At 37.4% G+C, this 16,149-nt stretch overlaps 1 protein-coding gene across 1 annotated transcript in view; it reads left to right on the forward strand.

Annotated features, from left to right (window-relative positions):
* TLK1 (tousled like kinase 1) overlaps positions 1–16,149 on the forward strand; it is a 66,929-nt gene that overhangs the window by 42,411 nt on the left and 8,369 nt on the right. Inside the window, exons 11-16 of the mRNA XM_054381457.1 lie at positions 520–708; positions 9,470–9,536; positions 12,686–12,783; positions 15,375–15,456; positions 15,724–15,815; positions 15,902–15,991. Of these exons, the coding sequence (XP_054237432.1) occupies positions 520–708; positions 9,470–9,536; positions 12,686–12,783; positions 15,375–15,456; positions 15,724–15,815; positions 15,902–15,991 (618 nt within the window). The remainder of the gene's footprint in view (positions 1–519; positions 709–9,469; positions 9,537–12,685; positions 12,784–15,374; positions 15,457–15,723; positions 15,816–15,901; positions 15,992–16,149) is intronic.

The following is a 16,149-nucleotide window of genomic DNA, read 5'->3' on the forward strand; positions in this document are numbered from 1 at the left end:
TCTCAGCATTATGTGATTGCCTAGGGCATTGTTTTTGTTACAGCAATCTTAAAAACAGTATGTGTATTTTGGATAAAAGCTGCAATACAACCAAACTGGTGATTTATTTGGGAATTGTCAGTTCAAATTCAGTATTTGGCCTGTAAGAATAAAGTACTTTCCATTGACACTGTTACAGTTTGATTGATGATGTAAAAGAAGGTATCCACCAGCTCAGATACTGTTGTGGTTTGTTGTTTGTTTGGTTTTTTTTCTAGTGTGGAAATCATGTGTTATATTTTCAAAAACAAAACAACACACAACCCCCAAAAGAAACACCACGTATTTCAAAAGCAGATTGTTGCAAAACTAGCAAAATGTCTCCATCTCATGAAGCATATTGGTGTTCTTTTTCCTAGGAAACATTTTCACATGTACAGTATGTTTTCTAAAAATTCCTCAATGCTTTATCAGTTAAAAAAGTTTTTTAAAAAACACAAAATGACGAAACTTTAATAAAGTTTTTTTTGGGGCCTACAGGCAGCAAGAATGGGTGAATCAACAAAGGGAAGACATTGAAAGGCAAAGAAAGCTCCTGGCCAAGCGAAAGCCTCCAACTACAAATAATTCTCAGGCACCATCTGCCAATTCTGAACCCAAGCAGAGGAAAAATAAAGCTGTGAATGGGGCAGAAAACGATCCCTTTGTTAGACCCAATTTACCGCAGCTGTAAGTTTAACATTTCAATCAGTCTTTTACATAAATTCTCAGATATTGTCTGTGTGAGTTCTATTCAAATAACAGCATAAAAAGACACAATGTATTCAACAGCTATATTCTCACTGATGACTTGCTGATGTTAGGGAAATTCGCACCACTGCCTCTGAAGATGTACAATTGCCCAATTTATTTTTTGGTAAAGTCACCAGAGAAAGGCCCATTCTGTATTTGTGCAATGTTCTTTCTGTTTTCCTGATCTAAAGGAGTCCTCATTCTGGTTTCCTACTCTTGTAATGTCACTGATACTTCTGATATGGGACTTTTCTTCATCTACATTGGTTTGGGAGCCTCTCCTTCAGTTTAAAATAATTTAATTTTTCATGTTACAAGAACTTTTTTCCATCTTTAGTATTGTAAGGCAAATTTAAAAATCAATGGGAAAAATACAGTGGGTTTTTTTTTGTCTTCTGAATGATAGTTCCCGAGAGCAACTGTCAGAAGTTACTGATCCCATTTCACATATTTACAAGTTGATTTTATTTTTTTTTGTCATTTAGACATAAAAGTCAAGAGCTATCAATGAATTCTCCACTTTTCAAGTGACATTTTTTCCTACAGACAGAAACGGTATAATTCAAGGCACAGATGTTTAATTTGAGCATTTTAAGAAGTTGTTGCCTGGAGATTCTAGTTATTGCCCTTGATGTGAAGAGGCTGTAGATGATAGTGTATCTGTTACTAGTCAGCTTAAATTAAAAGTAAATAGCTAAAGTTAAAAAGACAAAAAAATTAATCCGTTACCTTGTACAAGTAGGCTTCCTGTGTTGAACATGGTCACCTGTCACTTGCAGAAGTAGTGATTTATACTTCTGGTGGTATATAATTTATTGTGGTTAGACCTGCAAAGCACAAATGTTTGGACCATCAGTTTGGAGACAACTACGTGTTTTGTATAATGTATAATTCTTAAAGTTCACTTTGTGAAACTGGTTGGCTATGATAAAAATGCCATGAAAATACAGTAGTAAGCCTAGGCATGTAAGCAAATCTTGGTTAGGGTTAGTTGTGTATTTTGGTAGAGAACTGAAGAGTCATCACTCAGATTGATTCTTTAGTATTACTTGGTGTGTACATTTCTTCTTTAGAATATAATACTTCAGAATAGTACAGTAAAGATTATTGTTGTGCTACAAATACCTTTTTATTTTAACATTAGTACCTCTTGTTATCACAAATAACATTTAAATAATGGAAAAGACCTGAAAAATTACAGAACTTCTAATTTGCCAACTTTTGTCCATGTCTTTGTTCATGTTAAATTTCCCTATCTTATTGCTGCTTTAGGAGGTGATAAAATACACATTTGGGAAAAAATACAGAAGACACATTCTAGCTCTTAAGTAGGACAAGATGAATTCCTGATAACGGAGTTCTGAATATTTTCTGTTGTTAGGCAGTTTTAAGTAATTTCCGAATGACTGAAAGCTTCCCAAATATTCATTTCATTTGGCTTAACTAGTCACATGTTAAATGGCACATGAGAATGCTTGCTGATTATGGAATTGCCAAGAGAACAATCAGAACTGCCCTCCTATAGCTGAAGCTAGCATGAACGTAAACTGATATTAAATCAGAACTAGTTTACTTTTAAGTATCCTAATTTGATCTAGATATGAGATTGCTTGTCTATATGATAATCTTATAAATTTTGTTTCAGACCTTTGAGAAGGTCTATAATGTGTCCTTCGATCACAAAATCATTAAGACACATCTTGCTTTCAGAGGTGTGGGTTTTTTTAATGTTTGTGTTTAGGATTAGTTATAATTTTGTATGGTGCTATTATGTGTTGACATCTCTCTGCTTCTCAGTATGGGATTAACTATGTTTTGTGTATCTTGATAAAACTATTATTAATTGTACGCTTCCATTTTCAAGTAAGCTTGTCATCTGCTTTATGTGATTCCTTCCTATGACATTGTGCTTATTGCAGTTCTTATGTTGCTTCAAAAGTAATGATCTTAATTAGTACAGCCAAGTGGAAGAGGTTCTGTTTATGAGGCATGGGGAAATGCAGAGCCACTTGAGATTAATGAAATAAACCATTAGTAAATCAGTACAACATATATGCAAGTGATTAGTCAGATCTTTAATTTTAAACAAACAACTTGCTAGGGGTTGCAAGTGTCTCTACTGCTGCATTATTTGCTGTAGAAAATGTCTCCAGCCGTAGGTAGTGCAGACAAACCGATCTATAGTGTTGCAACAAGCAGTATTATTGAAGACCTTTATGAAAACAGGTGTTAACAGTTGGGTTGAAGGTGTTAATAAGGACATGGTTGTAGTTTAGCTGAATGTACTATGGTCTCTGATTCAAAGGTAAAAGAAAATTTTTGCACTGAAATTATTAGTATAAAAGTTGCCATCTGCCAGTGGCCTGTGAATGAACTGCGGATTTCGTAGTTAAATACCATGTAACAGATGAGTCTAAACACTGTCCTGATTTTCCGTCATTCTTTTTCTTTCTGTGGCCCAAACCACAGTTTTGAAAGATCTCTCTTCTATTGAGCAAAAATTTATTACTCTTACATGAAAGGAATACATTGAAATACATTTAAAGTTGTTTTTTTTTTTTAATTTGTATTTTCATTTGAAGAGAAAACATTAATTTGAAGTTGCCTTCTTACCCTTGGAAAGATCTGTTTAAAAGATCTGTTCCAAAATCTTTAGAGTCTTGAGAGGTTATAATGCTAGTCCCCACTCCTTGGAAGTAGCTCTTACTTCAGTAGGCAATTATTTCTAGGAACAACATTTTATTTAGTTTAGATGGCACAGTCCTTCCTGGGCAGCTTCAGTTGTATTCCATTTCCCGTTACCTCTTCCTTTGCTTCCCAGTTCCTCCATGGGAGTCTGCGTGCGTCTTGTCCCTGCATGCTATTTGGAATAGGGGAGCAGAGGAAGCTGGCAGAGTTTGCTAATATAGCTGAACAAATGCATCATTTAGGGGGAGCATTCTATTCTGTATGGAACAAAAAAACAAACAAAAAAAAGAAACAAACAAAAAAAACCCAAAAACATTTTCAGAGTCTTTTTCAGGCTGAAGTGCCAACAATGTGTCTGGGCTTTACAGGACAAGTGCAAACAGCTCCTTTCCTGAGGCAGTCTCTTTCTAAGGCAAACATGGAAACAATGGGTGAAAAGACCCCACAGAAGGCTTTGACTTGGTCAGCATCTGCTCATCCTTATAGAAACCTGAGGAACTAGAGTGAGAATAAGGTTGGACCAAAAAACAAACACTTCAGAAATTGTAGCTGAAACCTCATTTTGGATTTGTGTATGGCTGTTTGAGGGCATGACTGTATTCTGCTGTGCCTGTGTATCCAGGATGATTTTTCAACTGGGAGAAAGTGGGGGGAGAGATGATTGTAAATATGCCAGGCTCGATTGTTCTGAAATCCAAGGAGGGTGGCTGTTTTGTGGTTTTATCGTGTCTGTACCCACTAGTAAGAGTGTTTTGATCATAGAATAAGATTTTGTCTGACCTTGTAAGGAAAAAGGGTAAAGAATCATGGAATTGTTTCAATTGGATTTGAGTACAACCATTATGTAACTACCAAGTCTGGTGCTGAACCATGTCCCTTAGCACCACATCTCTGCATCTTTTAAATACCTCCTTGCAGAATGTATTCCAGTGTTTGATAATCCTTTCAGTGAAGAAATCTCTTCTGATACCCATTCTAAACCTCCCCTGGTCCAACTTGAGGTCATCTCGCTTGTCACTAGTGAGAAGAAGGGACTCACACCCACCTCACTCCAACCTCCTTTCAGGTAGAGAGCAATAAGGTCTTCACCCAGCCTCCTGTTCTCCTAACTAAACAAGCCCAGTTCCCTCAGCTGCTCTTCAGAAGACTCATTCTCCAGGCCCTTCACCATCTTCATTCCATTTCTCTGGACCCACTCCAGGTCCTCAATGTCTTTCTTTGAGTGAGGGGTCCAAAACTGAAAACAATATTTGAAGCGTGGCCTCAGCAGTGCTGAATACAGTGGGACAATCACTTCCCTGGTCCTGTTGGCCACATCATTCCTGATACAGACCAGAATGCTGTTGGCTTCCTTGGCTACCTGGGCACACTGCCGGGTCATATTCAGCTGTCTGAATATTCAACACCCCCAAGTCTTTCTTCACTGGGCAGCTTTCCAGCCACTCTTCCCCAAGCCCATAGTGTTGCATGGGGTTGTTGTGCAAATGCAGGACCTGGCACTGGGCCTTTGAACATCATACAACTGGCTTCAGCCCATGATCCAGACTGTATGGATCCCTATCTAGAGCCTTCCTATCCTCAAGCAGATCAGCACTCCCTCCCGCTTAGTGTCATCTGCAAACTTCCTGAGGGTGCACTCAATCCCTTGTCCATATCATTGATGAAGGTATTAAAGAGAACTGGCCCCAAAACTGAGTTCTGGGAAACTTCACTTGTGATCAGCCACCAACTGGATTTAACTCCATGAGCTCTTTGAGCCTGGCCATCCAGCCACTTTTTTACCCAGTGAAGTGTCCACTCACCCAAGCCATGAGCAATCAGTTTCTCCAGAAAGATGCTGAGTGAGGCAGTGTCCAACGCCTTACTGAAGTCCAGATAAACAACATCCACAGCCATTCCCCTATCCACTAAGCAGGTACCTTGTCATAGAAGGAGATTGGGTTTGTCATGCAGGACCTGCCTTTCGTGAACCTATGCTGACATGTTGTCCTGTACACGCTGCATGATGGGATTCAAGAAGATGATCTGCTCCCCGATCTTCCCCAGTACTGAGGTCACACTGATAGGTCTGTAGTTTCTCGGATCCTCCTTCCAGCCGTTCTTGTAGATAGGCATCACATGTGCCAGTCTCCAGTAAACTGGGACCTCCCTGCTTAGCCACAACTGATGATAAATGATTTAAATGGCTTGGTGAGCGCTTCTCAGTACCCTTGGGTGTATGCCATCTGGCCCCGTAGAAATGTGTATGTCTAAGCAGTGCAGCAGGTCACTAATCATCTCCTCTTGGATTATGGGGCTTTCATTCTGTTCCTCATCCCAGTCTTCCAGATGAGAGGGCTCGGTATCCCAGGAAGAACTGGTCCTGCTGCTAAAGACTGAGGTAAAGAAGATATTGAGTATTTCAGCTGTTTCCTTCAGTCAAGAAGATTGATTATGGTCTCTACTTATGCATATGGTGTCAAAGCCTTTGAAAACTGGCTATGAAAATACAGTTAAATGTCTGTGAAACTTACTTTTGCTAATTAAAAAAGTGTTTACATTGGTGATAATGAACCAGTTCAGACTGGGTAAGCTCTCCCACTTTTTTAGAGGTGCATCATCAGAGTAAAATGACATTACATGCACAGAGCATCCAGTGCTTCTGGGGGAGTTTCAGGAATTCATTGCATCTCTATGGTGGTTCATTAGGTTGTAGGCACTTAAAGAGCAGTGTTTCTTGGACAGTGATTTTGAGCAGAAAAGATCATGGTCAGGACTGTTACCAGATTAATTTATGCAAGCTACTCCCAGCTGCTCTTTTTCCTCAGTTCTCCTCAGATCAGCCTCAAGGCTGACTATCCAACTTAAACTCATTTAGTGGATGGCAGTAACCTGTTTCTGTCTGATGTCCCTCTCCTGTGCTTCTTAGTATTTCTTCTCTCTGTGTCTGATGAGACCTGTGTGTATCAGGTAAAGGAGGAGCATCCCCTTCTGAAGATGTGCCATAGTTAAATTCTATTTCCAGAAGGTGCCTCTAGTGCACCACTGCCCTGCAAAAGCAGGGGAAGCCATGGGCCAATGGGACATGCTGTCTAAGTTAAATGATTTAAGTGAGGTGGTAGCCTCTAGCTAAAAAACAGCATGTAACTCTCACTATTTGTCTGCTATTTGTTATGTGCTGTTTTCATATGAAGTACAGTGTATTTATAGATAAAAAGTAATACAGCCCTACGTCCAAAACTAAAAAAATAGATGTTTCTGAATGTGAGGGAATAAAATTTTGTTTTTCATAAGTAAATAAACAAAATACAAAGTGACCATATATACGCTTCAGCATTTTAAATGCCTTCCTCCAGAATGTAGTGGTCAGTAACAACTATTTCAAATTGCTGTGAATCATACTGTGCCTCTAGTAGAGTTAGATTTGTAAGGAAATAGAAAATGGAAAACAGTCATTTATTGGGATATAACATGGAAACATAGAAAGAGTGACTTTCTGAAAGGCAGTACTTGCTAGAGCTATATAGGCACCTTGTCGTAACTTTTCACAGATAGCTGAGGTTTTATAAAAAGGACCAGGTTTCTTGTATTATGTTAGTTTTCCGGGGGATCTGTGGTTTTAGGGATCTCAGTGTTAAATGAAAATACTGTCAGGTCATGTCATAAAATCTGTATTTTCAGTGTATTTTAGTTGTGCTTAAGCTTTGCTAAGTGAACTAAATACTCTTCTTCCTGAGAAACATAAACTTTACTATCTGTGTTTCTGGAAATGCAAGAACCTGTAATTTCTACAGCAGATAAAAATCTGGAAAGAATAATATTCAATCTAATACACACTAGGCATTGAAACGTTGCCTTTGAGAACTATGTTGGTTTGCTGTTTGAACAGAAGTATTGAAAAAATGTCAAGGATGCTGCTGTGAGTTTTCTAGTGTGACTTTGATGTTCGCTTTTGATAAATCTAGCAAGTGTATTAGAGCAGAAATCAGGGCAATGCTTTCTTAGGTTTCTTGCTGGTGTTTTTGGACTGTGCAGATAATGCATTGCCAGCTTTCCTGGCTATTGAGACATCCCATTTTGCATTCACTTTAATGCCTCTTTTTTTAAGGTGTAGCATAAATTGTGTAAAACCAGAGGAGATTCTGACAGGAAAAAATATAAATATTTGGTCTGAAAACCTGGTACTAAGGGACCTTTTCCCTTTCTTGGAGAGGCAAATGTCCTCACTATTGCCTTCAGAGTGTTTGGGGATGTCTGTTAACTGAAATACAAAGCTGCTTTTCATTCCAGTGGGAAAAAGATGTAGGGTAATTTCATGTGATGCTTCTTAAAAGAAAGGATGGCTTCTTTCTCAAATTCCGATAGGATGTGGTCATGGGTGTTTTTGTCACCTGATTGTTTTCTATACATTATAGACCAGAAGGTTGACGAAATAATGGCAGTCTCGTAAAGCTATTTCCGGATTCCTGGAAATTTAGGTGTAGTGGTCGAAAAAAAAATGTTTCACTAATAAAAAAAAAAAAAAAAAAAGATGTTTCACTAATATTCATGGAGAGTAAGTGGTCAATTCAATTTTCTGTCCTGGCCAAGTCAGAAAAGGGGCAGCAAAATTTGTTACTGATCAAATCAGAGACGTTGAACTAGGTGATCTCCACAAGCTCCTTCCAAGCCCTACCATTCTGTGAAAGCCTCGGAACCACCAGTTTTTATCCTGAAAAGATGCGCTCATTTATTAACAACTATTGAGATAGGATTTAGAATTTTGAAAACTATGGTGAAATTTATCCAAATTTAAAAGCGAAGAAGTTTTTGGGGTGGGTTGGTTGGGTTTGGGTTGGTTGTTTGTTCGAGATTTTTTTTTTTTTGTAAGATTTCTGCAAATTTTATCAAAGTTATAATATTCTGTGAGAGAAACCTTTATTTGTGTCTCTTGGGAAACTGCTGGTGATTCTTTGGACACTGGTTCCTTAGACTTGCATATGAACAGCATCTAAACACTTTGTGTAACTTGTCTTTCCAAGACAGTTGACAATTAAGCCTGCTAAAATACGGACTTTGTGTTGTGCTATTAGTTTTACCTTTGTATCGTGCAAGAATCTAGACAAAACAATAAAATGCTTAATTTTAGTTAGTTTGTAGGGATTTGTGTGAATCCTTTCAAGGAGGCTGTACTTGTTTCTCTTCCCTATCTCCTGTTCCCCTTCATCATACATGTTTGGTTTCTTTTCTGGAATTTGAAGTCTCTGGTTTCTTTTCTTTGGTGGTTTGTTTTATGTGTCCTTTCTGATCATTTGTCAGATAGATGCTGCATGGTTTTCTCAGTTGCTAGTCTGTACAAACAATCTAGATAGTAAGTGGCTGTTTCCCAGCAAGTCTACAGACAGGTGAGGGACCACTGCATTAATTGTAGGCAATAATTTTTTGTAAAAGAACATGACAAGAGAAAAAGCAAAAGAGTTGCATGTAAATTCAAAACTGTATTTGTATTCTCATGCAAAATGTAGTGTTAATGAACTTGGAATGTATGGTTTGACCTCACAGTGTTGGGTTAATGGTTGAACTCACAGATCTCTTCCAAACAAAACGATGCCATTCTATGTTATGCACTACATTTTTGTGATTACAGCTCAAAAATCCAGTGTTACCAGTCTTGTCTAGTTGATTTTTGGATTTCCATCCTGTGGTTCATGACGTGTTAGAGTTGAGAACTAAGCAGTGGAGTAGCATCAGCTAAAATACTGGGATGGTGATATGATTTAGGATGCACTCAGATAATCTTAACAGGCTATCTGTGCAAACAGAAATGGTCCAGTGGGAGGGGCAGTTAATATTCCAGAATACCAGGCATTGTGTAAGAGTTTTGACCCTGGAATTGCAAAGAAAGATGTTCAGATGGCTCAAAAGTGTCATCCTAGTATTATGTTAGTAAATAATTAACGTACTATTCTGCATTTACTTGTAGTATTTAAATAAGAATGCTGTTGTTTTATTTACTGTCATACAAAAGCTATAATTTGTTTGTTTATTTCAGTTTGACTCTAGCAGAGTATCATGAGCAAGAAGAAATTTTCAAACTTCGACTGGGACATCTCAAAAAGGTATGTATTTGGTCTGTTACTTTTTTTTTTCTAGTTTATTTTCTACCTTGATTAAAAACATAGAAACTAGTACTATCAAAATGACAGAGAAGGCTTGTTGAGAGCTATCTGATTAGAAAGCATAATAGTAAAAGTGCTGTTAAATTTTATGCCTACTAATGGCTTTTACTTTTTTGAAGGCAGGTGTGGTGGTTTTGGGTTGTTGGGGGGTTTTGTGCAACTTACCATGAATAATAGAGATAATTATGATATTAATAACCTCTTGCTTATTCAAGAAAAATTTTTGAGGAATAACCTTTGAAAAGGAATGACAGTTGAAGCAGGTAGAAATATCCCCGCAAGTGTGAAAGGAAACTACCTTTATCTACTGAGCAGTAGTTCTTGAGGTGTTCAGTCAAAACAGGTCATAGTATTTCTTCCCCTTGAGTTGCTGCAGGAGTTTCAGGTCTGTTCTCTTCAAATGTATGACTCGCTAGCTATAGATCCTACTATAATAAATTGAATCGGACCCCTTGAGAACACAGATGCTGTTTTTAAAGAATATGCTAAGAAAGTACTTGAACCTGTGGTAAAGAATCTGCATGTAAACTTGTTGGCACTAGTGAAGTAGGCTGCCCACATAATTCTTCATTGTTAGTGCTTTAGAAGTAGTACCAATTTCACAGAATTCTCTTAGGAAATTCTGTTTGGCTTTTTCCATGCTTTAATTTTTTTTTTGAAGTTTCAAGTGGAAATTTGAAATGCAACGAAGAAAACTGTTAAAGTTGTTTAATACCTGATTTTTTTCCTTCATCTTGAGTATTAATGCTGGGGTACTTTGTATAAAAAGGAACTTCCTTGACTAAATTCCAGAGGGGAAACAAATGTTATTTCTTAGCAAATCATGTTTGAATATATCTGAAAATAATAATAAAAATACATACTTGCATTTTAATTCTTATGTGTGATACAGAATTTGTCATTAACTAGGAAAACCAATTTCACTATCTTCTTTCTATGTGGCTTTATTTCTTCCTTAGTATTTCTTTACTGGTTCCGTTGTTGTTTTTTTAAACTTGCCTTCCGCATATACTGTTCTGCTATCTGCTCCTCTTCCAATTCAATCTCCAGATGCTTTCCCGGTGCTATTATTTTTGATGTCCTGTCCATGCTGCCACAACCAGTTTTCTTTTCCTTCTGCTCCCCAGGAAATTCTTTTCCAGCTAGCGGCTTTGGTCCTGGAGAGGGGCTCTTGTTTTCTCACTTCCTTTTATATAGCAGTGACCTGAGGCAGCTAAGCTGGTTCATTCTTGCTTAAAGGTATTCACAGCCTGAGTGTCCTAAATAACAGCTGGAAACAATGCAACCAGCCAGTTCTCTTTGGACTAACACTGGCCTATGAACCACATTTTGAGAACCACTGAATTGCATAATATATGAACAAAAAAGCCCAAAAGAGAAACTGATGGATTTCTTTTTTTTTTTTTTTTTTTCAGCGTTTGGGAAGAACATCGACAATTGTGTGTGCATAAGTGTGTGGCCTTTTGTGGGGAGAGAAGGGCTAGGTTTCTTTATGAAGGACTATTGGGTTATGAGGAACTGCATATCATTTTAGGGTATTTAACAGAGAACTGTAGATGAGTCTAGATACATTAAAAAGAGTTTAATATTGCATAAACAGGGGAAAAAAATCTTCCTTGACACTGTATGAGGAAAAATAAATGGTCCATGCAGATCTCGTAGCAAATTAGTAATACTTAGTCCAGCTTTTAAATTGTGAGGAATTTGATTCTTGTTTTCTGGATGGAGGTTCTTCTGGTGTCTTGGTTAGGGCTCAGAGGTTTTTTTTATTTAGCTTATTGAGGGGGAATTTGGATATCTACTGAAATCATCTAGTCTGGGCTCTTCAACTCATTGGAGATGTGATTGTTTAATGTATGCTTTAGATTGTATAAATAAATTTCTTGGGTTAGGGCATGGGTTTATGATCTACCATATTTGGAAATACCAGCTTTACAGCGTTTTCTCTCTCTTCCACTGGCTTCTGCCTTGACTTGTTGCCCTTTACCTTTATCAGCACCACCAGGTTGTACAATCACAGTATAATCTGGATTGGAGAACAGATCTAGCTTCTTTCAAAACCCAAATATGTATCTTTTTGTAAGGCTTGGGTTTTTTTGTTTGTTTTGGTTTAAAAGAAAGAAAAAATATATTGATTAGTTTTCCATTTTGGTTCACCATGTGGCTGTACAAGAATCTGTGCCAAAAAAACAAAGAATGATGTGGGGTGCTGCTTTCATGGGCACTGATACTGAAAAATACACATATCAGATGCCAGGCCTTCTTTTTTTGTATCAGCTAGAATAAATCCATAATTACAAGCTTTCTGAAATGAACTGATTTTGAATCTTTATTTAAACTTTCAAATTCTAGTTGCTCTAACCCTTTCTAAAGTGCCTTTCAATGAGCATAGGTTTTTCACTTTGAGAATAGATACATACTCTGAATAAACAACTGGCTCCATGTTCTCTAATGTGTAGCATAAAGATAAGATAATTTTAAGTGCTGAAATTGATTAGGGAATATGCTCTTACTTGACATGCTTCTTTTGAAGTTCCACTCAAAACCTTAGATAATACACATTCTACATTTGTAATCTTAATAAGTTAAAAATGAAAAAATCTTTTTAAATTAGCTTGATATTGGTGCCTTATGTCAACACATTTCTTTTTATATGCACTTCAGCCTCAAAATAGTTTAAACATTTTTTCTTAATTTGACAGCTTGTACAAAATCTATAGCTGCACATAGCTCATGTTTTTTCTTCTTTGTGTATCAATTTCAGACTGCTTCCCAGATAATTTCTCCCCTTGGCTGAGGTACAAAACCCAGCTGCCTCTTATTTCAAATAGCATCCCTACAATGCAGAACAAAACTGTGCCATCCCGTTACCTGTGGGTTCATGGACAGAAAGGTTCCTTGAAACAGGCTTTTTGCCTTATCTTTCTGAATTTTTCTGGCTTTAAGAGAAAAGCAGTGCTTTCTTCTAGTTCAGCAGGGTTTTTTAATGTAATGTTCCCCCATCACCACTAGTATTGATGCAGGGGTAAAAATATCCCTTTCAAACGGGGAGTAAATGAGCTTTTATATTTTGTTCTTTTCATTTGCAGGAGGAAGCTGAAATACAAGCAGAACTTGAACGTTTGGAAAGAGTTAGGAATCTTCACATAAGAGAACTGAAAAGAATAAATAATGAAGATAATTCACAGTAAGAAACTTACTGTCTTAATTTTGCATGTCTTTTAAAATTACACTGTAGAAACATATTTTACTTGCAGAGGAAGAGGCTCATTCATAAACTTTGATTTTCTTTGTTTATGTGTATATTTTTAACACCAACTTACTTGAAAAAAAATCAGTTACTTAAAATTTGGTAAGCTGTTAAAAAGTGTTTTTGCCTACTCAGGAAGTAACATAAATACATAGTTTATAGTGCATGGGACCTATAACTTGTAGACTGTATTTACTAGACTAAACAATACCTATAAGGGAACCTAATGGAATTCAGTTAGATGGTAAATTGCAAGAAAATGGTGGGTAGGTTTGATACAACAGAAGCGATTTTGTGATGCAGTTAAAATTAGCTTTGGTTTTACTGCACTGTTTTGTGTTCATGCTAGGTACAGGTGCCTAGTAGCAAAAGATAAATTCAGTCTTTTGTGTTATGTTAGATGTTACTCTCCACTTCAGCTTGCATAGCAGTATATCACAATATTAAATTGATATTTAATATTGACTACTATTACATAGGTTTGAAAGTTATAATTAGCTAACTAAGTTAGTGATGACAAATACAAACACTAACACTACAGTTTTATTAGCTCTTTAGGCTGTTACTGTTGCTTGAAAGGAACTGGTTCTGGCTATCTCTGACTATTTGTATCCTTGCCTCATTTCCTTTCATGTGGGAAAAAAAAAAAACAACAGGGAAAAACAGGATCACAGGATGTTGGGGTTGGAAGGGACCCCAGGAGATCGAGTCCAACTGTTCTGCCAGAGCAGGACCATAGAATCTAGCACTGGTTGCACAGGAATGCATCCAGATGGATCTTGACAGTCTCCAGAGAAGGAGACTCCACAGCCTCTCTGGGGAGCCTGTTGCAGTGCTCTGTGACCCTCACAGTGAAGAAGTTACTCTTCATGTTGAGGTGGAACCTCCTGTGCTGTAGTTTGTATCCATTACCCTTGTCCTTGCAATGGCATTTCTTTAGTCAACAGACTGGAAATTGATCCAAGTTAAAACCAGCTCCTGTGATTTCTCTTTTTGGATTAATTTTAACTCCAGATGAATTTCCTGGTCTGGTTCTTTGCCCCGTTTGAAAAAAGGCTTTTGCTGCCATAAGGAGAGAAAGCAGTGCAAGGGTAGAATGAGCAGCCATGGAGAAAATGATGGAACTTGGCTTCTTCCTTTTTGTACTAAGACTTTTAAAAATTAAAGCAACAAAAGCAACAAGATGTAAAGTTATGCTTAAGTCTTTTAATGGTCCCCATACCTACCCTGAAGGAATACAGAAAATTCTTTGTTTACCATGTGGCTATTCTGTTTATGGGTAGCTAAATTGGTGCTGTGGTTTAGATACGAAAAATAGTCAGTGTTGAGGCTTACAATTCGATGGCAGAATATTTTATTTTAAAAATGCATACAAACAGTTCTTCACAGATCAAATTATAATTTTTACTCTTCAGTGCTTGCATTAGAAGGGTGGGATTTTTTTAAGAAAAAGATCTTTCAACAGAAAGGAATAAATGCCACAGAAAAATGACAGGCTTTGACTGTGTAAATACTGCATATGTGCGGCAAACAATATCAAAATTACAGTCCCAGTTGAAAACAGTTACAGGATGTAGATGAGCAGAATACTGCAGCTTCACTACTCATTTTCTGCAGTCAGCGTTGACACATTTTATGGTACAGAGTGAAAAGCTTTAAACTATGCGTTCATGTTTTTGTGGGAGTTTAGGCTTGAATATTTACCAAGTGTCCAAGCTGCAGCTTACGCTCATAACATAGAAGACAGAAGCAATGGAGAAGTAATTTAGGTCTATAGCCCCTATTGTCTTTCCTAACACATCTTGGCAGCTGGCCATCTGGAAAGGAAGAGGGTTCTGACACAAAGCCGCTGTTTGGTCCAGACTCAAATCTTGTTGGGTTTTCAGCTTCTAGCTATGATGCAAAGCTGAGCCATCTTGTTCTAGCAATGTTCCCCTCTGTGTCTCTCTACCCATGTATCTCTTCCCCAAGCCTCCCACATATAAAGCAGGAGGCTGATTCACCTGTTCAGGGTTCCAGCTTTGACAACAAAGAGTAGGAAATATTTGCCCAATTTAGATGGGTAAACTTAAATATCGGCATATATGTAGTTGTGCCATAAAGTTGAACATGGTGTAACACTATTCAGCAAATTATGGGCTGGGTTCTTTTCAGTGGTGGCCAGTACTAGGAGAAGGGGTAAGGGGTACAAACTAGAACACAGAGGAGATTTCATTTCAACTTAAGGAAAGATTTCTTTATTTTGAAGCTGACAGAGCACTGGAACAGGCTTCTCAGAGAAGTTGTGGAGTCTCCTTTTCTGGAGACTTTCAAATCCTGCCTGGACTCTTTCCTGGTGCAACCTGATCTAGACTCACCTGCATTAGCAACAGGGTTGGAGTAGATGATCTCCAGAGGTCCCTTCCAACCCCTCCCATTCTATAAATTTGAGAAGTAATATTAAGAGTAGTAAGAGGCTCACGTTTTAGTCTCTTATTTATATATTTTAAATGCAATTACTCTTTGTTTTGTTTTGTTTTCCTTTCGAGGTTCAAAGATCACCCTACATTGAATGAGCGATATTTGTTACTCCATTTACTTGGCAGAGGTGGCTTCAGTGAAGTATACAAGGTAGAGCATTGCGTGTACTTAATCTGGTGTTTGAGTCATGTACATTTGTGCATTACATTTTCATGGGGGAGGGAGGGGATCTAAATAAGTAGGATTGTAATGTGCTATACTCATTAAACATTGGTTGAGCAAACATTGATTAACCTGTGGAGGGAGGTAGCATTACAATAGAATTGAAAATCACATGTAATTTTTTTTTCCTCTACTGGGGGTTATTTTTATCATCTTTGGTTATAACTTTCCTGTGTTTGTGGGTTTCTTTTTTAGGCTTTTGATCTTTATGAACAAAGATATGCTGCTGTGAAGATTCACCAGCTTAACAAAAGCTGGAGGGATGAAAAGAAAGAAAACTACCACAAGTAAATATTAATGACTTACACTTCATATGTTAAATTGAATAGCATTTTATTGATTCTAGAAGGTTAATGTATCCATCTTCTTTTAGACATGCCTGCAGAGAGTATAGAATACACAAAGAACTGGATCACCCCCGGATAGTTAAACTGTATGACTACTTCTCCCTGGATACAGATACGTAAGTACACACAATGATATATTTTCTAGAACTTGACAAGAATTTTAGTGTTATGTATTAGATAAATAGAAATTAAGAGTATTTGAGCAAAAATATGTTCTTGCTTTCAGCCAAGGCATTCAGAGTGTCCTTGGGGGGACTAAAAAAAATAGTCTAGT

Source organism: Indicator indicator, chromosome 5 (genome assembly GCF_027791375.1).
Source record: "Indicator indicator isolate 239-I01 chromosome 5, UM_Iind_1.1, whole genome shotgun sequence".
Classification (NCBI taxonomy): Eukaryota; Metazoa; Chordata; class Aves; order Piciformes; family Indicatoridae; genus Indicator; species Indicator indicator.